The sequence below is a fragment of the Synchytrium microbalum genome, assembly GCF_006535985.1.
Source record: "Synchytrium microbalum strain JEL517 chromosome Unknown SmJEL517_scf0004, whole genome shotgun sequence".
Taxonomy (NCBI): Eukaryota; Fungi; Chytridiomycota; class Chytridiomycetes; order Synchytriales; family Synchytriaceae; genus Synchytrium; species Synchytrium microbalum.
In genome coordinates, this window is record NW_022158353.1 from 731,778 (window position 1) to 755,699 (window position 23,922).

Consider the following 23,922-nt stretch of genomic DNA (forward strand, 5'->3'; position numbering starts at 1 on the left):
AGTAATTAGCAACTTGAGTGGGATTTCAGTGTTGTTATAATCGTAAATTTGCGGGACTATAATCCCAATAGAATGCATGAGCCAAAAAAAATATTTTCCTCATCTTACGCTGAAGCTCGCTTGTTGCCCTTGAACTAATTCGCCAAGTCGCTATGAAGTGAAGATCTATGCAAAGCAACGAACTATATATTTTGGCGTTTCTATACAGCCGACCCCAATTCCAAACATTGTACATCTTATCCCAACTCCCGCTCCAAAACTACACCCCTTTATCATCTCACATATTGTTGTTGCCAGACTCAATGTACAGTTCTTCGTCATTGTTGTTGTTGTTGTTGTTGTTGTTGTTGTTGTTGTTGTTGTTGTTGTTGTTGTTGTTGTTGTTGTTGTTGTTGTTGTTGGTTGTTCGCCATAGTCAACACTTGACTTTCAAAGACTTGGCTGTGAGTGAAGAAGACAAACTCTTCCCATTCAGAGGTTTTGACAAGTCCTTCAGTAACGTATTCCATGTGTTTGGCCATAGCAGACAAAAATAGTCCAGAGTACTTTGATGCGAAAGATACCATTTCGAAGACGGCTTTCACGAATACACATCTGTTTGACCATACATCGGGTGTAACTTGACTCCCATAGGCGACGAGAGGAATCTGAAAAATGATGAAACGTTAGTTGAGTCGAGTTAGGCAAAGGCAACAGTTCAAATGCTTACACGACGAGCGTCTTCTTCTTGATGGTGATGGTGTGCATGCTGGACGACAGACAGTTTGTCCATTGGTCCTACCCCACACGAAGCACAAGCAAACATCGTCATACTGGCAGCTACAGCTGTAAGTTCCATTCCTGCAAACCACGACCCTTCAGACACCTTGACATCTTTTACAAGCTGTAAGAATCTCTTCATCCAACCATTGTTATTGACTTCCACTTCAGCTAAGCTCCCAGTAGGCCAATCGTGGTCGATTTGTCGTTCCACCCAATTTCTGACTACCTCTAGCTGTTTGAATGCAATGGGAGACGGCAAACACAAGTACAAACTTCCATGACTACGATGACGTGTACAATACTGTTTGTATATGGAAGTGAGCCAAGAGAGACGGCGAGATGACTGTAGTTCATGTGTCAGAGTATGCATCAAGGCGACAAATGTAATTTCTTTCATGGTCTGATTAAGCCTGTCTACAGAAGCCAGATTTAATATTTCATCCAGAGAAGCTCGTAGTATCCCTTGCACCATAACAATCCTTCTAGTCTTCCGCTCTTCCCTAGCCCGAGGCAACCAGAGCTTCATGATCTCAACATATCGCTCTCGTTCCTCGACCATGCGATTATGATGGAGCTGCCATGAATGTATATTGTTTTCGTGATCAGCCAAGTATCTCAAAGCGTAGAACACGTCCTTCGTGTAAAATAAAGTATGGTTCCCTTTGACGAGTCCTAAACCAGCTGGACGTTCTTCCAAGAGTTGAGCAGGTATGATGGGTGGCAACTCTGCATTTCCATACATAGTCCCCAAGCCACCTATATCATGTAATTCCACTAATCTAACTAGATTAAGGACTCTAGAGAAAGATTCAATTGCGTTATTCGGTGCCCAAGACAATAATAACAAAAACAATCAGATAAACGCTTTGCTTCCAACTATTTCATCAACTTGCCTTGTTTGACGATGACGACGGCAGAGCCGGTGCAAGTGATCCCAATCCCGAGCACCGTTTGAACGACATGCAGCAACATCACAAGACGTTCTAAGGAGAAGTTGTAAAGAGCGTTGTACGGTGATACCAAGAATGGGAGCGGCTTTCACGAATGGGTGCTCAATCTTTTGCCAAATTTTCAGTTCGGTTTCGATTTCAGAGAGTGCTTTGGATGACCTGGTAAACTTGGCCAATTCCACAGGTGCCATGCTAAAAAAAACCAGTGAGTGGCGTGAATATTTGGTTTCGTTGAAATCTTACAAGGGACCCCATTATTGTATCAGTTTTATTGATTCGATCCATGCTTTTGGTGATTTCTCGCGGAGATAGACAGGCTTTAGACACTTACAAAGCAGCACATAGTCCAAGAATTTCTGGCGGCATATCCAAGAGATCCATGGCTACTACTGTATTGGCAGCAGCACCAACTTCATTCAAGAGTTCGGCATCACCATTTTCAAAAGGACCAGCAGTGACTTCGTTGGGAAGTTGTTGCTGTTGTTGGGTTGGAGTTGGCTGTTCTGGTTCGCTTACTGCCATGGTAGCCAATGTAGCACCCCCAAGTTGCAATTCATCCATAATGTATCCGAAACTATGACAAGTAGAGCTTTAGCAAGGCGACCGCGACCAGAAAACTCCAAAAACTCAAATTATTGGCAATTTTTAAAGATAGTAAGGCGAATATCCTTCCAAAGTGAAGGACGAAAACTGTAGGCCTACTTTAAACGTACTTGCGAATGACTTTGACTGGTTGGATTATGTCGGTACCTCCTGCGACCTAATCTTTACTTGTTTATCGAAGTATTTGAATGTTTGGAGTTGAAGAAAAAACGACTCAAAGTGGCGTTTCTTTCATTGCAGAGGACCAGTTTTCGAGAGTATGAGAGAATGAAAGTCGAATCTTACTCGTAATTTACGTGACTTGGAGATTCAAGCGTTCATATTTACGCTGTGCGCCAGTGCTAGACTCGCTGGTTGACTCGTTTTAGCGCCCGCAGCAGGCATGTAATGATATGAAGGTTATAACGAGTTAGAAGGTCAATACTGTCATCGTGTCAATTGCTGGACATTAATGTTATAGTGACTAACAATAGGACATCTTACTTGGTCTGTACCATGCTGCAAGATGAGCTCTACCTTTATAAACCGGAACAAGCATAGTGCGTTTTAGGCAAGATCATCATTTTTCAGACGTTAGTAACACGTCATTCTCCCCTATTAGCTCTGTGCTAACCCTCTTATTCCTCGAAACGTCCTTTTTTTGCAGTTGTCGTATTACGTTCAAATAATTCTAAGGATGACGCCAAAGAACGCATCAGCACTGCTTGCATGCAGTACACGGTATTCGAATTCCACTATATCTGTAATCCCAACAAAACCTCAATGCTCTCGTAGAAGTGCTCAAACAAGAGCTCGACGAATCCTCTTTGACAACATACCGAGAATATCAGCCATACCACCACCTGCACCTTCCCCCGATGCCAATCCTGTATTCCTGCTCCGTAATGCATTGGCCCTCAGCCAACCTCTCAAAGCTATAGAGTATTGGTCGCAAATCAACACATCAGAATCTAGAATGCAAAACTTGAGGATGCTGTCGTCGGATGATTACGCTGGTCTATTACGAGCCATCACGCATCCTGAAATACAGAAAAGGAGCGAGATTAGACGGTCGGTGATGGATGTTATTGAAAACACTGGCCAGGCTGGGGTCGAAGAAAATGTTATTGTCAACGTTGAGAGGACTAGTGAACTGCAAGCTGAAATAGTTAGGTCGCAGGGACTCAAGGATTTAGGAGAGATAGTGAAACGGGCAGTTGGTTTTGGCAAGCCATTGTCAACCCCAGTTTGTAAAGTAGTCTTTGAATCACTAGCTGCAAATCAACGATGGATGGCTGCTAGTCAACTGCTCGCCCAAATATATAAAGAGGGAGATACAATCACGCCCAAAATAGCTGAATATATGGTATTAACTCTATCCGCATATCGTAAAACAACCACCGAATCCGAATCCTTGACACAGCTACTACAGGCCATGTATACCTTGCCTCCGTCACTATCCGTAAATAAGGCACTAATGGACTTTTTCGCTGATTATGGTCGTATTACACCCGTAAACAAGTACTTTGACGATCTGAAAAAGGCCGGAATACAACCTGATTCAGGTTGCTACGATGCACTCATCAAGACGCATGTCGTTAGAGGTCAATTAGGAGATGCAATCCATACATATGCAGAGATGCGGAAACGAGGGCTTGAAGCTACAGACGCTACATATATCAACCTCATCAATGGACACTCGGATGCTAAAGATGTAGCAGGTGCCGTACGTTTCTTTTACAAGAAGCACTCCGTGCCTGGATATACACCATCCGCATCCGTATGTGCGGCTCTAGTTAGCGCATATGCATCCGCAGGTGAACTACAAAAGGCTTGGAGGACGGTCAAGACATCTATGGATGTACAAAAAACTAGATTCACAACGGGTGATTTCACAGCACTAGCAGCAGCACATGCCAATAAACACACGGATATGCTCCGAGACGCCTTGACATGGGCTGAAATCAGCAAAAACAAACATCGAAAAATAAGCCTTACTCATAACTTGATACAAAGTATGGTTGATTTACATAGTCAGGAAGGTGCTCATGGTGTACTACGGCTCGCTGCTGATCTAGAAAAGGCATTAAAAATGCATCTAACGGACAACATAAAGTCTTGCATGGTCTCTGCACATGCCATGCTGGGAGAAACTGATAAAGCAGAACAGATGCTGGAGGCTTTTAAATTCAAACCCACGAATCGTCAACCATATAATTTATTACTGAAGGCATATGCGGATGCTAAAGATCCAGCTGGTATTCATCGTGTACGAGCTGTGATGAAACAGTCGAACGTACAACCTGATAGTGACACTTTTGAAGCATTGCTGACTGGTGCTAGTGATAATGACGCAGTCAAATTAATAGTCAATCAAATGTATCAAAGCGGTTGGATTCCTGGAGAGGAACATGTAAAGTCGTTGGCAACGATAGATAGTAAGAAGCTCTTATTGTTTGCTTGAAAGAAATAGAATCATACCTTTGGAGAGTAACCCTGTCGCTGTGTGCTTATTCGAATGCGGTGGAAAGTTGCTTTGAATGGATGCTGCCTTGGACGAATCTGACGAATCTTGCGACACTTACAAGATTCCAACTAGATCTACCAAATGGCCTTAGATTCAGTTCAGAGGTTCCGTTTTCCAACGGCAATGTGTTCGCATGACCCTGCGTCGTCCCTTCGAGATCGACATGAAATTGTTGATGAAAAAAGACTTAGTGCCGCAAAAGAGTAATGCGTCAATGAATAACAGTTTTCAGTTCTCTGAAGCACTCGTAACCGAGACATTTGAGATATCAGTACCATTTGACACGAGGGTAAAATATCACTTCTCCTTTACCTATACAAGGCTCAGGAATTTTAGTGACGGACGCGTTCACTCCGTTTCACATCAAAGAACCCAGAACGAAGAAGCTTTTCACTTTCCACAAACGAGCTCAAGAATTCGATTCCAGGCTAGTGGATATCCGGTGCTCTCCTGGCAACGTCGAAAGTGAAGGCATCAATTTGCCGCTTGTCGACAACAAACAGAAGCATTTCAAGCGCAAGAGAAAGTAGCCGATTCGTCATTTATTAGAATTTAGAAGTTCTTGTGTTTGTATCATGGCAATTTATGTGTTTGTATCTAGTAACTAGCCAATCATTTGCTCTGATTCAAAGCAATTTCGTTTTTTCTCTCAGCAAAGCTGGCCTGCAACAGCGATTAGCTTTTCTCCCCCAGCAGTGCTCATCGTACATAGTCATATACCTTTGGTCTTTCGCTGGTCGAAAACCAAATCAGTTCAGAGCCTCGTTGACATCACGGTGACTGACAGTAGATCGTTCTTACCTTTTGAGCTTGGCTTTATTCAGGATAGCTACCTACACCGGAAATAGACGACGAGTGGTCAACTAGTACTACATCTTACATCTTGTGGTAAGCAGCTTGCATGCCTCACGCGGGTAGCTTTTAGTGGTTTATTTCGGGTTATGGCTTCCTTCAACAAACAAAAAACAAACGTTGCCACTTCCGAGAATAAATTTGTCAGTTCGCAACTAAAAACACTGCCATCTGTATGTGTAGACATCATACACTCAATGGACACTATGGGAGAAGACGTCAGTGGGTCGGAAGAAGACGACCAAATAGCCATGGACGATGTCAAATCAAACAGCAGCAGCTCCAATGTCACATCGCAGAGACAAACATTTGTCCAAAAACTGTACAAGATATTAGAAGATCCTACATTTCAGAGCTTGATTTGTTGGAGTGCTACAGGGCAGAGCTTCCTGGTGATTGATCCTACGCAACTAGCCCGCACATGTTTACCAAAGGTGTTTAAACATAACAACTTTACAAGCTTTGTGAGGCAGCTTAATCTGTACGTATGAGAAAGTGGCTATTTATAAGTCGGCTGCCGTCTCGGCAGTCCTCAATCTAGGAAGAGTGGTTTTTTTGTGCTTGTTCCCCAACCAATCCAACTCACCTGATTTTCTACTAGATATGGCTTCCACAAGACAAATAGACAACATACACGAATCCCAGATGAAGAACGTGATCGGGACTCGGAACCGAGAGAGTTCTTCCATCCCAAATTTGTTAGGAATCGACCTGAACTACTAGTTGAAATACGACGAAAGCCAACGAATCTGGGATCTGTACAGGCTGCGTCTGGAATGACTGCTGTTCCCAGACATCCTACACCACCTATGGGCCAGAAATGTAAGAATACGGGAATGTGCTCTCATATATAGGCACCGTGTTTACCCTTTTTTCATCTCTAGCACAAACATCCCAGCCAATGTACATCACCCAACAAATATCCACACCACCGACACTAACACCATCCAGCTCTCTCGGTGATTTGCCATCACAGACTAGCGGTGGTGCATCGTCGTCATCAGCAATGCCACCGGGCCCTCAAGGTCCAGCCGCTACAACATCATTCGAGTCGCGATTATGGCAGCTGCAATTCATGATTCAGGATTTGATTGGTCTTGTGCGTGACATTCATCGTCGTCAGGATAATCAGCAAAGGGCAGTTGATGAATTAACGCACCAGATTACTCAGTTACAGGGTGTTGTGCGTGGTACGTGTTGATGCCTTTTGAAGATTTGGGATGGGGCAGTGAGAATGTTGCATTGCGCGCAGTAGATCGTCTGCGACAGGTGTTTTTGGGCACGTATCGCCGAACTTTGAAAATCTGAAAAATCTAACATCATTTCCTGTAATTCATCAGGTTCACAATCATCAAACACAGCCTTAGCCTCTCTCGTGCAGGACACGAGTAGTAGCAGCAGCAACACTAGTACCACCCGCAACATTAGCAACCAAACATCATACCGCCCACTCCCACAATTCACAGCTCCACCAAACTTTAGTACCCAAACGCAGGCGCTTGGATTACCCTCTTCCTCATCATCGCAACAACAATCGGATAATTATACGAACTTCCCGATAGTGAACACCCCCCAACTCATCCGCTCACTATCACCACCCCAACAGCAACAGCAATCAAACCTCGTGTACCCGCTAGCGTCCACATCGTCGATACGTATGGATCAGAATATGTATACTCAGATGGTGGGTGGTAATAGTCAGCAAGTGCAGCAGTCTCCACCGAACATGCAACAACAAATACAGAATATGCAGCAGAATATGCAGCAGCAGCAGCAGCAGCAGCAGGATGCTAGTGTGAATATGACCCAGCAGGAGGCAACGAGGATGCTCATGTTGCCACCACCTAGCAGTATATCCCAAATGGCGGCGAATTGGAATCGTGCTGCTGGCGGCGCGTCAAATTGGCAACCACCACAATAGAAAGTTTGGTGAATTAAGATAGTATATATAATGACCTCAGTAAACTATATAGATTGAGATAACACGAGGAGAGGGAGAGTTATGAGTTAGGGTTTGTATATTTTCATATGTACAGAGAGAATGGTTCATATACAGTTGAGATGAGTTTTAGACCAGAATAGAAAACCTGGTACCACAGCAAAACAACAGGGTTGTATTTACTGTAGATGAGTTGTGTCAGCCAAGTCTCCACTCGGAATACAAGCGACGCATTCCATAAGACCCCTCCTCACTTTATCCTCTACGTCGAGGAGGAGAGTGTGATCTCGACCGCCTTGTTGGAGACCCTTTTGGAATCCCAAGGAATTCTGTAGGCAGACCTCCATTATTCAAATAACAGCTACACTGGCCTGGCGGCGTTCCCGAATGATGTTGAGGATGGGATGATGATTGTCCATTGTAATAATGATGGTGATGGTGGTGATGATGCACAAACTAGCCAAGGCAGGTGAGACTTAGAAAAATAGGGAAGAGCAACAAAAGGGGCACCGAGAACACATGTCGATACGTACAGTAGCAGGTATGCTGACGAACACTCCTTCACCCACAACCTTGGTAGTACTAGTAGTAGTAGTAACTTCTTCGTCCTCTACACCTCCCACAATACCAGATTCAGTATCACAATCTCCATCTAGATTTGCCTGAATCCGTTTCGACGAGTGTGTCAGCACTCCACTGTTTCTATAATCTAGTATGCAAAGCAGCAGCGATACTGCTACAGCGGCTGACGATAATGCGATAAAGAAGAGTTCTACATTCACCCAATTTGCGTCGATAGTACGGATTTGAGCTACAACGAGTGGGAAGAGGAATAAAGACATGTTCTAATAGAGGGTGTGATAGGTCAAGTCCGGAGCTCGCTTTTTTGTGCAGGTGCGTAAAAGATACTTACCAACGCCATCGTAACAAACCCGTAAGCTGTAGCTATTTGGTGCCTTGCGACCAAGTACGGCACACATGGCCACAGCCCTGATGCAAATACACTATATGCGATACCCATAAGCGTCATGGATACCATTGGACTCACCATCGTGAATGCAAATAATGTATGCGTGATTAAGAGTATGAGACCAGATATAGGGAGTACTGTTGATCGATGTCCAAAATGATCCAGCATTATGCCAGCGACTGGAGAACCAACGGACGATACGATATCAGGAATAGACATCAGCCAGCCCGCTTCTTGACCGTCTACCAACCACTTTTGTTGGAAGAAGTCTGTGCATATGTGGAAGAAGGGGACACTGGCGCCTATAAAGGTTTGAAATACGTGTGAGCGACGAGGAAAAAAAAACAGAGTTACAAACGTATGAATACCGTAAAGAGTAATGCATATCAAGCATAACAGCCAAAACTGTCCTCTAAAACCACGTATTTGCGAGCAATGAACGGTTTCATCTTGCTCGTCAAATGATTCTGATCTATCGTCCGCTTCAATACTAATTCCATCATACGTATTACTATATCCTGCACCTCGTAGCGGGGTCGTCTCGTCAAACACCTCATCATCTTCTACACTACTACTATGAGTCACAATCCGTTTATGATACCCCGTTGTCTCTTGTATAGCAACACCAGCTTCACGTCTCGATTCATCACGATCCAGATATATGACAACCAGACCAGATAGAAACGACGTCGCAGCCACAATCACACCAAACCAAGCAGCAGCAGGTGTTGAAAAGTGTGCATGAATCCACGGCGACAGGTTGTCATTTGCAGCTGTGAATAATCTAGCAGAAGACAGATTCACACCAAACGCGAATGCGAGAGAATGGCGAGAAAACCAATCGGTTGTGATTCGAGCTTGAGCTACTTCGAGGGATTCACCACCTATTCCAAAGAGTATGCGACCAGCTAGCATTATTGCGAAACTCTTGGATGAGACTCCAAATGCAAAGAGTGCTTGACCGAGACAGACGAGAGCTGAGAATACTAGGAGCATTGTTGTGGTTCCGAGGCGGTCGATTAGGAAGCCGCCGATTAAGGGAAGAAAGATGTTTGGTAGCGAGTAGACAGAGTCTAAGTTGAGAATGGTGGTCAGAGTGGCTATGACTCGTCATGTTGTTAGACGGATAGATACGTACAAAGAAGATTGATCTGCCACTGCCACGTGTCGTAATCGGATCCGAGATGTTCTCGTAGTGGTACATTAAGGGACTAGATAGGGAAAAACGAGTTTTAGTGGAGCAAAGGGCAGCAAGGAGATACCGAGAGGATCGGAAATTGTTTTCAAGTTTAATCTGCGTGTTGGAGTTGCCAAATCACTCTGGACTGCCAAATCACACTGAAAAACCTGTGCTCAAAGATCATATTCATTACACTGGGTGTATCGTATGCGTAATAATTCCCTTTTAAAAAGAAATAAATGTTGATTAGAGGTGTGTTAAGGCTTGGAAAGGTATATGATCTTACCAGCTAGCAAGATGCAGACAAAAAACAAGCAGAGATAATGTCGAGAGATTGCGATCATGTTCCCTTGATGCGAGTTCAACCACAACGACAATAATCGTTCTGCATAAAGCAAGCAATGATAATCCGAGGGCAGCGTTGGAACTGACGTTGAATTCAATCAGCTCACCGATGTTTTGATAGTTCGCGATGAAAGAGAATATGTCTGAGATTCAACGTCAAAGAAACCGGCAAAAGCTCTACAAGTTCATTTCGTTGAATATCACGTCCAAAATCACGTAAACATGGTCCTTAAGCACGCCTTACTGAAGTATTGGACGTGGTCGAGAAGCTTGAACTTTGCAAAAAATCTAGAAAAATTGAGTTTTGGACATATAGGGATGGCAGTTACTAGGGCAACTAGAACGGCCACCGTAGAACTAGCATTAATGGCATCTGCTTTATTATACATTACTCGTCGAAACAAACTTTTACTTGATAGATGCACCAAAAAGCTCCCTGTCAGCACTAGCACCCATCAACACCGACACTACTCTGCCTTCCCACTCCCCGATATATTTAAAAAGACATCTTTACAAGCTAGAGCAATGGACCATCCATGGCTATTATCCTCATCTCCGCCACGTGTACCTCTTCCAACATTTTGGTCGGTGCTGAGAGACAAGCACTTCCTTACGGTTGGAACAGCTAGGATACGTAAACACTTGCATCATCCCTCGTATCTGTTTCCTGATGACTTTGTAGATGATGCAGAGAAGGTCGTGATGGATTTGATTCCTGCCCTGAATGATTCGTTGCTGGTGAATAGTGGTAGTAGTGAGGGTAGTAGTGGAAGTGATGTTAATGGTAATAGTGACAGTAGCAGTAGTAGTCGCAGTAGCAGCACCAGCAGTGAAGGGACTCAAAATGATGGAAGACACACTCTAATGGACGCTCCCAACAACGACCTTCCATCCATACCAGATCTAGATCTACCACCGACACTAGAAGAACTATGTCTCTCCCCCGTATCTAGATTATATAGAGAAGCCGCCCGACGCCTACACGCTCGCGGCCAAGTAGCTCACTGGAACCTAAAAACCAAACCCCGTATAAGACCACTATCAGTCCATCTAACCTATGGCCCATACCCAATCCCAGACGGCTACACCCGCCAGCACTGGTGGGATCTAATGACTCTCATCATCCCGTCTGAAGACTCGAACTTCACTACACAGCAACGGCAACGTGAAATCCTCGAACGGTGTATAGATCAGGGCACTTATATCAAAGTGGTTGTTGCATTAGATAGTGAAGTGGAATTCGCTATAAAGGATGTTAATAATTTAGATGGTGCTCCACTGTTAAGGGATTCGAGACAAAAGATCGTGTTAGAGTTTAGTAGTCCGCATTTCTCTGCTTATGATGAAGTGCTAGAGCTGGATGAGAAGGGGAAGTGGAGGTTGAGGTGGCAGTGGAGGGTTTCGGATATAGATTATTTGTTCGCTAGCCAACAGCCTAAACGATAAATATATTTGCACCGTCCAGATTGTGATATTGTGTTGGATTCGACGCGTCTGATGCGTTTAGGAGGAATTAAACCACAAGAGAAGCAGAAGTAGAACTTCATGGTACCTTCCTTAATCTTCCTTTTACGAAAACGCAGATGCCGTCACTTCGAAAAGTGAATTCACACCATCAATCGCAAAGATGAAGAATCATCACCATGGGAGAAGAAGCTACAACGCTATGGATCAAGCTCTTCAAACGTGATGCCGAGGTCGCCAACAATCCAGATCATCCTGCTATAGAGCTAGGAGACTCTGCTGATGTGGACGTGAACATTGCCCAGGTTACCAATATTAGCAAATTACGCAAATATATCATTCAACATGAAGACTTCAGGGATCGATTGGCTGATGTCAAACCAGATCAACTATATGTTTTTACAGATGCTGCATTCAAAACACCACTGGATCCGGACATGTCACTGAATGACATTGAAACATCAGCCAAAACTCCATTACGTGTTGTGAGACCCGCTACTTCTTTTGGTCGAATGTCATTCACCATGGAGAGATCCGGTACGCAAGCTCCACGCCTTGATAACCAACTGCCTAGCTAACTCATCCTATCCTCCTTTTCTGTTAGCTTTTCGACGACCTCCTCCAGACTGGGCGACCGACATGTACAGAAAGCTGTGGATGAGCAAGGGCTCAGGAGAAAAAAAGTACATGCATACTGTACCCTTTGTTGTCCCCAACATGGAAATGGACGACACGGACATGGAACTTGATGATGATGCAGCAGTCAAAACGGATAGTGCTGCCGTTGTGGTAGACCAGAAGATGATGAAGTTTTGGGATATGGACCCTGATGATAAAACTAAGTATTTATTCTCCTTGACAAAAAAGGGCTTCTTGTACATTCGAGACGACTATGAGAGGTTGTACGATTATCTGAAGTCGGAGGTTTTAAAACGGGGAACATTAGGACGGGACCCATATTTTATTCTTCTTGGAGACCCTGGCATTGGTAAAGTCACAAGTCTCTCATTGGTCGAAACTCGGAGCCCGCTAATTCGTATGTCTAGGCAAGAGTCTTTTGTTATACTATATATTGATCGACAGACTTTTGAACGGCCTTTCAACGGTCATTCAGAATGAAATCGACATGTATTTGGTGTTTGATAAAACAGGAGTTTCAAGTCAACCAAAGGCCTCCCAGCTAGCAATAAAAGGAGCAAACGTGTGGGCGCTGGTCGATTCGAATCTGGACGTACATCATCCAGGGCTTGCTTTGTTTCAAACAAGTCATATAGAGTGTGTCGTGCTTGCGAGCTCTCCCAACCCAAGGCGGTATAAAGAGTCTGTCAAGCAGCATGCTGGAAGGTTCATTTTTATGAAGCCGTGGTCCTGGGAGGAAGTTTCGTTTATTGGGTAGGTTGTCATTTCTCTTGCTTTAAAAGTTATCACCCGAGCTAAGTGACGTTTTCGCAGGTCAAGAACGAATGACACTAATGGATTGATGATTGCACAACAGGACTTGTTTTACGTGTTCAGCAATTACTCCAGCAGTATCAGAGTGGTGCTGAATGCTTGCTGCACGGAGGGAGGGAAAACTGCCCTAAAGTCAAAAATCTCAAACGCAGTTGAGAAGATAAACTCGGAATCGTTAAAAAAGCTGTTATCTCCAGATCCCGAGAGAGACATCGAATACATAGCCAGTGATCTAATTGCACTAAACCCAAAGGTTGTTGGAGATGTTATACGTCGAGATCTGTACACGGTCGACATACAGACCAAATATATCACTGGCCAGATTTGGAACAAGGTTCTTAGAAACCAGAAGGAGAGCCAGGCTTCGTTTTTACAGATGATATCACTACACGATGGAGCCGCTTTTCTCAAACGTGGTTTCTTTGAGGTAAGCAAAAGTGTAGTCGCCACGATTATTACAGGGCTCATCCTTCAATTTCTAAATAGCTCGCCGCACATGTCGTTTTCACGAACGAGGAGCAGCGGCTGGACATTCCATCCCGTCCTCTAAGCGATTCTGCTCAAGGTCTGCAGATTCCATGTGGCCTCCCTTCTGTCGCGTTTGAGGACAGCAAAGATTTGAAACGCAAACTGGCAGACATTCCGAATTATACGTCTACTGAAATTTATTGTAAACCTATGAAGCCGAGCTTCCCAACTATAGACAGTTTTATATATTCAGGTGCAACTAACTTGGTGATCTTGCTTCAGATGACAGTGTCAACTACTCACGATATCAAGGTCGATGGTCTGAACCTTGCCTCTGAAATCATTCGAGACGCTTTTCAACTTGACCATCCCTCAACCGAACCAAACTATGTCTTTGTCTTCGTCTGTCCAGGTCTTACCTATAACGGTCCTGTAATCACGTCTGCACAAAGAGTAGATGGAAAAGGGTGGCAAAGGTGGAAAAGCCTGAAGCAACATGTCTTGGATTTGCCCAAATTAGCATAAAATATATCACAACAGCTAGATTGGACAGGTAAGAATTTGAATTTAGATCATCATTTCTCCTGGTTGGCGGACGTGATAATGTGGTTGGTTGTTACCAATTTTTGCATCCTATTTTATTCAACCTTACATATTCGCACTTTCTTGTAGAATCGCACGTCTACTGTCTTAAATCCTCCCTCCCTCTCATTACATTCTAGAGTCTTGCTGTGATATACATTACGTTTGAGCTGTCGAAACTGTTGTTTGGTGCTCTGATTGTTTATACACTTGGGCGAAGGAAAATGAAGGAGACCTTGAAAATGTGTTTCTTTTATAATGGAGTAGCAGGACTCATATACCTCTGCATTTTCTGTCTGGAACCCTTTAAGTCCGCTCAATCTCTCGACTCTACCACCGATCCACCTCCGACATTTACCAGCGTTCTCCGAAGATTCACGTCACGTGAGATGTCACTCGTAGCCATGGCTATTATCCTCATCTCCTCCATGTGTACCTCTTCCAACATTATCGGGTGCTGAGAGACAAGCATTTTCTCACGGCTGGAACTGCTAGAAGACGTAAAAATCTGCATCATCCTTCGCATCTCTCTCCTTATGACTTTGTAGATGATGCAGAGTAGGTCTTGATGGATTTGATTCCTGCCCTGACTGATTCGCTGCTCGTGAATAGTGGTAGTAGTGATGGTAGTAGTGCAAGTGATTTTAATAGTAGTAGTAATCGTATTAGTGACCGTAGCAGTAGTAGTAGCAGCAGTAGCCCCAGGAGTGAAGGGACTCCACATGATGGAAGACACACACTAATAAACGCCGCCAACAACAATCTCTCATGAATACCCGATCTAGATCTACCACCAACACTAGAAGAACTATGTGTCTCCCCCGTATCTAGACTATATAGAGCAGCCGCCCGACGCCTACACTCTCGCGGCCAAGTAGCTCACTGGAACCTAAAAACCAAACCCCGTATAAGACCACTATCAGTCCATCTAACCTATGGCCCATACCCAATCCTAGACCCGACAGCACTGGTGGGGTCTAATGACTCTCATCATCCCGTTGGAAGACTCGAAATTTACTACACAGCAAGGGCAACGTGAATTCCTCGAACGGTGTATAGATCAAGGCGCCTATATCAAAGTGATTGTTGCGTTGGATAGTGAAGCGGATTTCGCTATAATGGATGTTAATAATGTAGACGGTGCTCCACTGTTAAGGGATTCGAGACAAAAGATTGTTTTGGAGTTTCGTAGTCCGCGATTCTCTGCTTATGATGAAGTGCTAGAGCTGGACGAAAAGGGGAAGTGGAGGTTGAGGTGGCAGTGGAGAGTTTCGGATATAGATTATTTGTTTGCTAGTCAACAGCGTAAACGAAAATATATATAGTTGCACCATCCATATCGTAATATCTGTTTGATTTTTACGCGCCTGCCGCGTCTGGAAGGATTTAGAGAAGAACAGAAGGTGGTATAGACCCTCATAGTAGCTTCCTCAACCTTCCTTTTATGAAAACCTCGAACCGACCGAAGCTCAGTTTTTTGGGCAAAACGATTTTCAAGCGAAATCGACATACAATTACAGCTTCTCTGTGGATCTTTGAAGCTTGGGAGCAGTAGATCTGGATGAGCAATTTGAGGACGTGGCTACAGCGGTCTGCATCTCTTAGTTACCAACACGATGAAAGGCCAGATGCGGCAATAATTCGAGATGACACTGTTCCAAATCAGACTCCCCTGGCGGTTGTTTTGGATGGCTCAAGGCGTCGCATGAAGAATGTGACTACACTATCGGTGTCTCTCTTCTTCCTGTTCTTCTCTTTTGGGGTTTTGCAAGTAAGAAATTGAATTTTGGTTTAGATCACTTTTTTCTCGTGGTTGGCGGATGTGACAATGTAGTTGGTTGTTGTTACAAGTGAAGGCTAAAAGCTGGCGTGATCTGTTGATATCATGTAGATCAACAAGATGTGTGAAGGTCCGCTTGAAGGACGTCAAAATATGCTGATCGTCGGACATCGAAACATTCCATTGCATCATATCTCATAGAACTTACAAATTTAGATTTTTTCTTGTAGAACTTGACATCTACTGTATTTGATCCGAGAATTGCATTCTGGACTCTTGCTGTGATATACATTACGTTTGGGCTGTCGAATCTGTTGTTTGGTGCGTTGATTGTGCATAAACTTGGTCCAAGGTAAATGAAGGGGACGACGGAGAACGTGGCAACTGCCTCTCTTATGCTATAGATCGTTTTAGGCATAGTGTGGCATTTGCGTTACAGGGTTGGAACTTTCAACGTGGAGCAGTTCAATGATACTTATTTTTTCTGCTCTTCTGTAGACTGTGTCTTGTGTTGGGAGCTTTGCCATATCTATTACTGAATATCGTCTATATAATCGCTCTAAAGAATGCGTCTAATGAGACATTACAATGGGTAATACTTCTCATGTCTGCTTTCCTTCTCGGGGTTGGAGCGACCATACTGTGGATTGCTCAAGGGACTTATTTAACACGTTCCGCTACAGGTAACTCCCTCGGTACTTTAGTAGTAATCATGAGATTCGCGGAGATTTAACGCTATTCAACGACAGATGAGACAATTGGATTCTATTCTGGATTCTTCTTTGCATTCTTGTCTCTGTCGCAAGTGCTTGGAAATGCTGGTGCTGGTTTTCTGCTGTCGAGAGATGTTGAGACGGTATGTAATGTTGCGGAACCACATTCACCTGTATTGTTTGTCTTGTTTTGCTCCTAGCAGCATTCAACTGAAAAATCCTTCCACATACAGGTCATGATGTTGGAAATCCTGACAGTGTTCAGCGCCATCGGAGTAGGAGGACTCATATACCTATGTATATTTTGTCCAGAACCTACGAAATCCTCTCAATCTCTCGACTCTACCAACGATACCCCTCCAACATTCTCCAGCGTTCTCCGAATATTCACATCGCCCGAAATGCTGCTCCTCGCACCAATGTTTTGGGCGGTGAATGTAAACCAGGGCTTCTTTGGCGGATCCTTACCGTTATACATACACAATCTGTATGGCGAACCTGAAGACAATCTGGCACTTAAATTGTATATCCTGGCTGCGTTATCTGTCACGGATGTGATTGCATCTATTGTAATTGGACGGCTTGCTGATCGTGTGGCACCGATACGGATACTGGTTTGTGGGTTGATATGGCATGCGCTGGCTATGGGGATACTGGCTGGGATGGATGCAGTAAATAATGTTTCGCTGTTGTTTGGTGTTGCTTGTATGATTGGGATTACTGATGCTGTGAGTGTTATTCCTTGGCCGGCTGTTTTTTTTTGGCAGTCGTTGACATCCTCACACTTTTCACCCACTAGATACTACTGACACTAACATACGCCTTACTCGGAAAACTCTTTTCGGAGCCATCAAAAACCTCTGGCGCCTTTGCCTGCAACAAGTTTCATGGGAGTATTATGGAGGGCCTGTTGTTTGCAGTGTCACCTCGTCTTCTTGATTCAAATGGGACGCCGTTAACGTGGGCGTGGTTTGGAATCACTGTATCTTTAATTGCTTTAGCTTGTGGAGGTCTTGCTGGTATATCGATACGGAAGAATGGACGAAAAGTGAGTGTGCATGGTGCTGCTCCATATGAGAATGGGCTGGGAAGTCCTGTTAGTAATGGGAGTGCAAACAGTTCGAATTCACTTGTATCACATCGTGTATTATAAAGTAAACCTTTTTCCCATCTTCTTACACTCTTAATTAATATAAATATATAATCTCCTCTCACCAAGATATCTACATCGAATCTCACTACACTTGGACCATACAAACGACCAAGCTTATCGACTGAGATCCAGCGTGATGAAACCATCTGGTGAGCGTCAGAAACGCTTCTTGACACAGAAGGAGTGGACATTCCTTGATTTCAAAAGTCAGAGACTTGAACTCTAAAGGAAGGTCCACTGCGACTTTTTGTCAAGAACAGATGATTCCGGTTTTATATTGGCCAGAGTCAACCAACTGCATCACATTGATTGTGTGAAGTTTGGCTCTCATCACAACTGTGCCTTGTTTTGGATCAAATGTGAAGGATTGAAAGTTCTGGTCTCGGCTCAAATGTTGTGTGGAATGTGATCTTGTTTTGTAGAGGCCACACAAAAGAAACTTGATGCATTTACTCCTACTGGTATCTACTAAATCGAACGTGGAGAAATGTCAATAAGATGTCCTCAAGAGTTCTTCAACCCAGCAAAAACAGGAGCTTGACGCTGAAACATGTTATTACAACATACACTCACTTGCCGACGTCGATTTCTAGTGCATTTCAAGCACTTTCCACGGAATGCATACTCCTCCCAGTCTTCGTCAGATGGTGAGCAAGCTTAATGTCTGTGAATGTTTGATGATGTTCAACCGTGTCGAAACTAACATGTAAACATTAATAGGAAAGGAGTTTGAACGTCATTTTGAAGGATATCCGCTACTATTAAAGTCGCAACCGCGTCGCCGCGATTTATTAGCTCCTCAGGTTGGTCAAATCCGACATTTCTCCATTCACATCATGCACGCACACTAACACTTTGCATCGTGTAATAATTAGTTATGGTAAATGCACTTGATTTCGTTAGTGATGCATTACAAGAATAACTCCACTCGTTGGTCGATAAAGATGACGAAAGAAACAAACACGTACTTTTAAAAACAGGTGGCCTTGGTTTGATCGCACAGTCCTTGGAGGCGTTAGACGTGGAGCTGCTTTGATGACTGCTTCAGGATGGCTAAACGCTCGTGCAGCGCCCACAGAAGAAAAACCTGAAACAAACGACAAGTACATCCCTGATACCTTCTTGGCCGGTATTAAATTCGCCATACCGACCTTCTTTGATTCCCTATCACGATGGGATGGGACTTCTGACTCTCCACTACTCAAGGAAATGGCTACAAACCAGCTATTGGAGCGATTTGGGGTGGTGCATCGTAATTTCAGTGAGGAGGGGCTCATACCTGTTATAGAAGTGTCGCCAATCGCAGGAGAGAATAAGAATATTAGCTTGCAGGATATCCTACAGGAGGTAACTACAGGTCAGCCATCGTATGGTGCTGCGGCTGGTGTTCTTGATATTTGGATTACGTTTGGAAAAGGTGGTACGTCAACGTTGGCTGGTGGACATGGGATTAAGAGATTCGGACCGCAGATCTTGTTGAGAGATGGTGGTGGGTCCAATGTTTTGTATCAGGAAATAACATTTGAGGTATCGTGTTTTGGTCGATCTGTAATGTCGAATATGGTGGAGCAACCTCATTTTTTCATCCTTCCCTTTCTCTCAGTATTTATTGTCAGAATCCGAATATGGAGATTTTGATAAAGAATTACCATTCAGTGTAAAGGGTGAACTCATGGAGCGAGGTGCTCTGGTAGGAGTCGATGCATATGTGCGAGCTAATGTGGATATTACACTGATATCAAAGGAGGACTCGAGTGTTGTGTTTGAGGACTCTGTTGAGAGAGTGCTTCGAGTACGGTTTGAGGCCAAGATTGGGGACAAGATCTTGTCAAGTACGAGATGGAGGCTCGCGGATGTTGATGCCCTGTTAGGTAATGTGTGCAGACAACAAGGCATAGAGAGACCTGTTTTGAATTTTTTCTTGGTTGTCATTTTAGGGAGTGAAAAGGCCGACATTGCTGATGAGCTCAAGTTATAAGAAAATATGTAAGGCTGTAACACACTTGCATGACACTAAATGTAACATACAAATACCTCTCGAAAAGAACCTGACACGCTTCGTCTGTTACTCTATTTGCCGTGGCATGGACCTGAAAGGTACCAAACTGAAAACACGTCGTTGCTGCATCGTCAAGGTCTATTCAGGCGACGATTGTCTCTTGACATGATGAAGCCTAACTATAAACGTTTCGTGAGAATATGTTTGTTGCAACAGACTCTTTGTGGCTTTGCGTCGTGGATTTGCTTGGTACCCTGGTCATGACATGCTAGTATATCATATTGCACTTGTTTGGAATGTTGGGTGGTCTGCTTGGTGTTGGTGGTGTCATGAAAAATTATGAACCAGAGAATTATCATGACGATGTTGCGTTTTTTTTGGTTTCGGACATTTTCGTTTGCAATGATGGTAACTCGCGTCGCCGATGAGATTACCTCTCGGAACGATACTGCATTACTCTTTTATGTTTACTCTATTTACAGAATATGCACTGAATGCGACACAACCTCAAACTACTTGATGTGATGCATATATATTCAAGGCGGGTTCCTATCAGGCGACGCAGACCTCTTGGCGTGCTCCTGTGCAACCAATTGTTGTAGGATAGCTTCCTGACTTACAGGTCGTTGCTGTTGACGTTGAGGTGCATATTGAGCAAACTGTTCAGGTGTCAAGGGTGTCATACCACTTGGTATAGCATACTGAATGTATTGCTGCTGCTGTTCCTGTTGTTGATCTTTTGGAATGTTGATTGTGGTGGTTGATTTGACTACTTCTACATCGCGCGGCACTATGTCTATCAAGAAATCATACATGTCTGATTTCGATACGGCAGTTTGTATGTCTGATTTCTGGAGTGTTCGACGTTTGTTTTCTTCAGCGTGCATCCATGCACGTAGTGTCAACTAGAAAATAAGAGAGGTGAGTGCGTGAGCAACGGTTGAACGATCGTGGGGGCTTTCAGTGTCCACGCAGTCAACAAAAAAGTCAGGGACTGGATATCGTTGGGTGGGAGTATCCACGTAGTCAACCAAAAAAAAGCAGACTAAATATCGTTGTATGTACCTCTTCGATGAATATCTCACAGGCACGAGCAAAGAGTATGGGAGCTTCAGCACTAATCATCTAATAACAAGACGAGAAGAAACGTTAGAACATAAATCTTCCTCTCCAGCATAGATCAAGATTCAACATTTCCAAACATTCAACACAATCAACACAGTAACGCACCAATGATTTGACATCATCATCAGACTTCATGACCTTCTTGATTCTGGCGATAGGCAGAGCATGCTGTTTGAATTCCGGTTCGCCATTTTCCATGACAGCCAATTGTTGATTCCAAAAAGCCTGCAACATTTGTGATGATTGAACTATTTGTTGATAGTCAGCTGGCAGTGCAGCACCTCCAGCCTGAGCAGCTTGTTGGCGCAGCATGATGGCAGCTGCTGTAGCCTCATCCATGATCCTTGGTGGCGAGTCCATAATGACTGTATCGTTTTGTTCAATGTTGGAAGGTCAAGACGACGCTGGTGCTGACGAACTCTCAAAGAATCAAATTGTCAAATTGTAACGTGTTTATAATGGAAAGACACGCGAATCCGGTGCAGAGCTTGCCTTGGAATCAACGTTGACACGTCGTCCCAAAGGTGAATTCAGCAAGATGCTGATGATCCACGCAGCAGACGTTGAAGCAGTGCTAAACGATAAAAGATACTGATTTGCTACCAAATATAAGTTTAAATTCTTACAACGCGTCCAAGTACTATACTGTGTATAAAGCATCGAACGGTGTTTTGATTTTTCTCCAATTTAAGAGCAGCTTTGCATCCAAAGGAGATGGGAGACTGGGGACATGCTAGAGGTAGTGTAGACACGTATCATTTCATTCTGTTCCTCCTTTTCATTGACACGTTTACTGACAAACAATCCATCTAGGCCCTCGATATTCCAGCTATTCAACACCCCATCAGCGAGGAGAACCCTCAAGGAATGCCAACTCTGCTGGCCCCATCAAACGACCCCAGATCGTGAAAACTATTGATGTAGAGTCACAGCTATTCAAGGGAATCTTTCATGTTGGAGAAGATGTATGTTGCAAAACATTGGGATTTCGCGAGAAAACATATAGCCCAGTCGATGCAACAGACAATAACTTGGACGCCGAGTTGAAGCTATCTGTCATTGACGTGTATACTGTCCGAATGCACGTACTGATGGCACCCTCTTACAGATCAATACCATCCTGGTGGAAATCACTGAACTGAGCAAGCTATTGATTGGTGACTTTGATGCTCAGAAACCTCAGATTGTCAAGATACTCAGATATTGGCGAGTTGTCATCATCATCTTGATCATTGTCCAGTCCACTATAGTCTAACACCGCGCATCTATTCATAGTCTGGCAGAGCTACCATGGAAGACGAGCATCTACGCAACAGTATTCGGATTTATGAATATGACTGAACCCAAACTTGGTGAAGAGTTGATGGCTATTGTTGGTGAAGCAATGGACGCTACTGTAGCTGCTCACAATTGGAAGGGCGTGAAATTAGTGGTAAATGATCGAGCTTAAAGGAGAGCAAAGACCATAGAAATCATAGTCTCTAATGACAACAATCGTACATCTAGATGCGATTCTATGCAGATTTACTCAATTGCAGTGTGATTGAGGTATCCAGTCTATTGACATTACTAGATGTCTTTATTACTGCTGCATCTGTGGACGGAACACCTGAAGAACGGTCTGATTGCTTGATGTATATTGTTTTGTGTACGATTTGTTGGGTAAGTCCGTGTGATACGTTGTTGAGATGAGCGCGATTGGAGGTGGTGACACTATCTTGTATCGGTCTACGTACTCCTTTGGTTATCAGGCCGCCAAGACATTAAATGAAAAAGACCCAATTGGAACAGATCGTATTCTAGCAGCTTGTGAACTGTACATGAATGCTAGAGCACTCGCAGCCCGGTCTGCTCCACGAGCCATCGCACTAGAAGGAATGTTATATGTACGAGGAGCTGCAGTGCCACCTGTAGACTTGCTCGAGTCATTGTGGACGCAGATATTAGAGTTGGCTCAAGGTGACTGGGAGGTACGATTGGCGAAATCCTTAAAAACGAGTGTAGAAAGAGCTGACGCACCGTGTTACTAGGTGGCTGCTCTACCAAAGCCTTGGAGAATGTTTTCCTTGGAAAATCAAGCTCCGGTAAGTGATAGTTGGTCGTTGACTCGGTTCACAAGATCCCTAATGCATACGAACACGACTTGTTTTTGTAATAGGCACAACCACGACCTTTGACTCTACCGCACGATGAAGTGACAGTCAGATATCCATTCCAAGGATTCCGATTCCGCATTCATGTATGAAGTGATGCATTACACAAGTTTGTTGGCGTCGTTTTTTAACCCCCTCCCACTCTTAAGACCACCATACCAAACAACCTCGATCGCTTCATATTGGAAGATCTCACAACCGACATTGTACAATTATTCGCACATAATCACCCAATCGCAGCAAAGAACTTGCTAGGACTAAGCAATTACGTCAACACCACCATTAATCTCCACGACCTTATTGTTGAAACCTGTTTTGCTGAACTCTTCCGCCTACCACGTTCAACTGAACGACCTGTATACTATATGACACTCATATCTGACCTATGTAAAGCCTCACTAGAAAAGATCCCTCCTGCATTGGGTAGAGCCATTCGAGGCATTTATGGGATGCTTGATATCGAAAATCCTGATGGTCAAGTAGTGGGGGGTTTGGATGTTGAATGCATACAGCGGTTTGGTGAATGGTTTGCTGAACATTTGAGTAATTTCGGATATAATTGGAAGTGGGCTGAATGGTATGTAGTAGTATTGAAAAGACGTCTTGTGTATGTGACTCATTATTTCTTTTTTGCTTTGAATTGCAAACAGGGATTCTGTCTTGATAAAGGACGACTCTTCTTCGCAGATGGTGTTCGCTCGAGAAGTCTTGGAGAGGTGTGTCCGTCTCTCATACTATGATCGCATCAAGGCTACGCTTCCTGCAAGTTACAAAGATGTAGCAACTGTATTCTATCAACAAGCACCACGTCCTAACTTCAAGTATGAGCAAACTCCTCCAGAAGGCATGTGGATGACTTTGGACTGGTTCCATAAATTACAATTTTTTCATTAAACCTTTTTTGTTTGCTTCTTACATCGTGGAGT

General features: G+C 43.9%; 7 protein-coding genes across 7 annotated transcripts; 5 read left to right on the top strand and 2 right to left on the bottom strand.

The window, feature by feature from the left end:
* Positions 1 to 2,991: 2,991 nt before the first annotated feature.
* SmJEL517_g01302 (uncharacterized protein) lies at positions 2,992 to 4,758 on the top strand (the record flags this gene model as incomplete). Its single annotated transcript, XM_031167230.1, has 1 exon — positions 2,992 to 4,758. The coding sequence occupies one exon, from the start codon at positions 2,992 to 2,994 to the stop codon at positions 4,756 to 4,758; it is 1,767 nt and encodes a 588-aa protein (XP_031026853.1).
* A 1,112-nt stretch (positions 4,759 to 5,870) lies between these two features.
* SmJEL517_g01303 (uncharacterized protein) lies at positions 5,871 to 7,594 on the top strand (the record flags this gene model as incomplete). The annotated part of the gene is made up of 4 exons (XM_031167231.1): positions 5,871 to 6,154; positions 6,275 to 6,495; positions 6,558 to 6,863; positions 7,014 to 7,594. The coding sequence occupies 4 exons, from the start codon at positions 5,871 to 5,873 to the stop codon at positions 7,592 to 7,594; spliced, it is 1,392 nt and encodes a 463-aa protein (XP_031026852.1).
* A 379-nt stretch (positions 7,595 to 7,973) lies between these two features.
* Positions 7,974 to 10,106, bottom strand: SmJEL517_g01304 (uncharacterized protein; the record flags this gene model as incomplete). Its single annotated transcript, XM_031167232.1, has 7 exons — positions 7,974 to 8,087; positions 8,146 to 8,457; positions 8,526 to 8,884; positions 8,951 to 9,655; positions 9,721 to 9,793; positions 9,956 to 9,984; positions 10,049 to 10,106. 7 exons carry the CDS (start codon positions 10,104 to 10,106, stop codon positions 7,974 to 7,976), a joined length of 1,650 nt encoding a protein of 549 aa, XP_031026851.1.
* Positions 10,107 to 10,425: 319 nt separating this feature from the next.
* On the top strand, positions 10,426 to 11,553 carry SmJEL517_g01305 (uncharacterized protein; the record flags this gene model as incomplete). Its single annotated transcript, XM_031167233.1, has 1 exon — positions 10,426 to 11,553. The coding sequence occupies one exon, from the start codon at positions 10,426 to 10,428 to the stop codon at positions 11,551 to 11,553; it is 1,128 nt and encodes a 375-aa protein (XP_031026850.1).
* Positions 11,554 to 14,297: 2,744 nt separating this feature from the next.
* SmJEL517_g01306 (uncharacterized protein) lies at positions 14,298 to 15,398 on the top strand (the record flags this gene model as incomplete). Its single annotated transcript, XM_031167234.1, has 5 exons — positions 14,298 to 14,503; positions 14,569 to 14,631; positions 14,686 to 14,780; positions 14,859 to 14,947; positions 15,030 to 15,398. The coding sequence occupies 5 exons, from the start codon at positions 14,298 to 14,300 to the stop codon at positions 15,396 to 15,398; spliced, it is 822 nt and encodes a 273-aa protein (XP_031026849.1).
* Positions 15,399 to 20,254: 4,856 nt separating this feature from the next.
* On the bottom strand, positions 20,255 to 21,203 carry SmJEL517_g01307 (uncharacterized protein; the record flags this gene model as incomplete). The annotated part of the gene is made up of 3 exons (XM_031167235.1): positions 20,255 to 20,623; positions 20,784 to 20,843; positions 20,949 to 21,203. The coding sequence occupies 3 exons, from the start codon at positions 21,201 to 21,203 to the stop codon at positions 20,255 to 20,257; spliced, it is 684 nt and encodes a 227-aa protein (XP_031026760.1).
* A 354-nt stretch (positions 21,204 to 21,557) lies between these two features.
* Positions 21,558 to 23,890, top strand: SmJEL517_g01308 (uncharacterized protein; the record flags this gene model as incomplete). The annotated part of the gene is made up of 10 exons (XM_031167236.1): positions 21,558 to 21,582; positions 21,657 to 21,808; positions 21,952 to 22,082; positions 22,119 to 22,275; positions 22,350 to 22,505; positions 22,595 to 22,813; positions 22,874 to 22,927; positions 23,002 to 23,082; positions 23,146 to 23,573; positions 23,647 to 23,890. 10 exons carry the CDS (start codon positions 21,558 to 21,560, stop codon positions 23,888 to 23,890), a joined length of 1,647 nt encoding a protein of 548 aa, XP_031026848.1.
* Between the last annotated feature and the right edge of the window lie 32 nt (positions 23,891 to 23,922).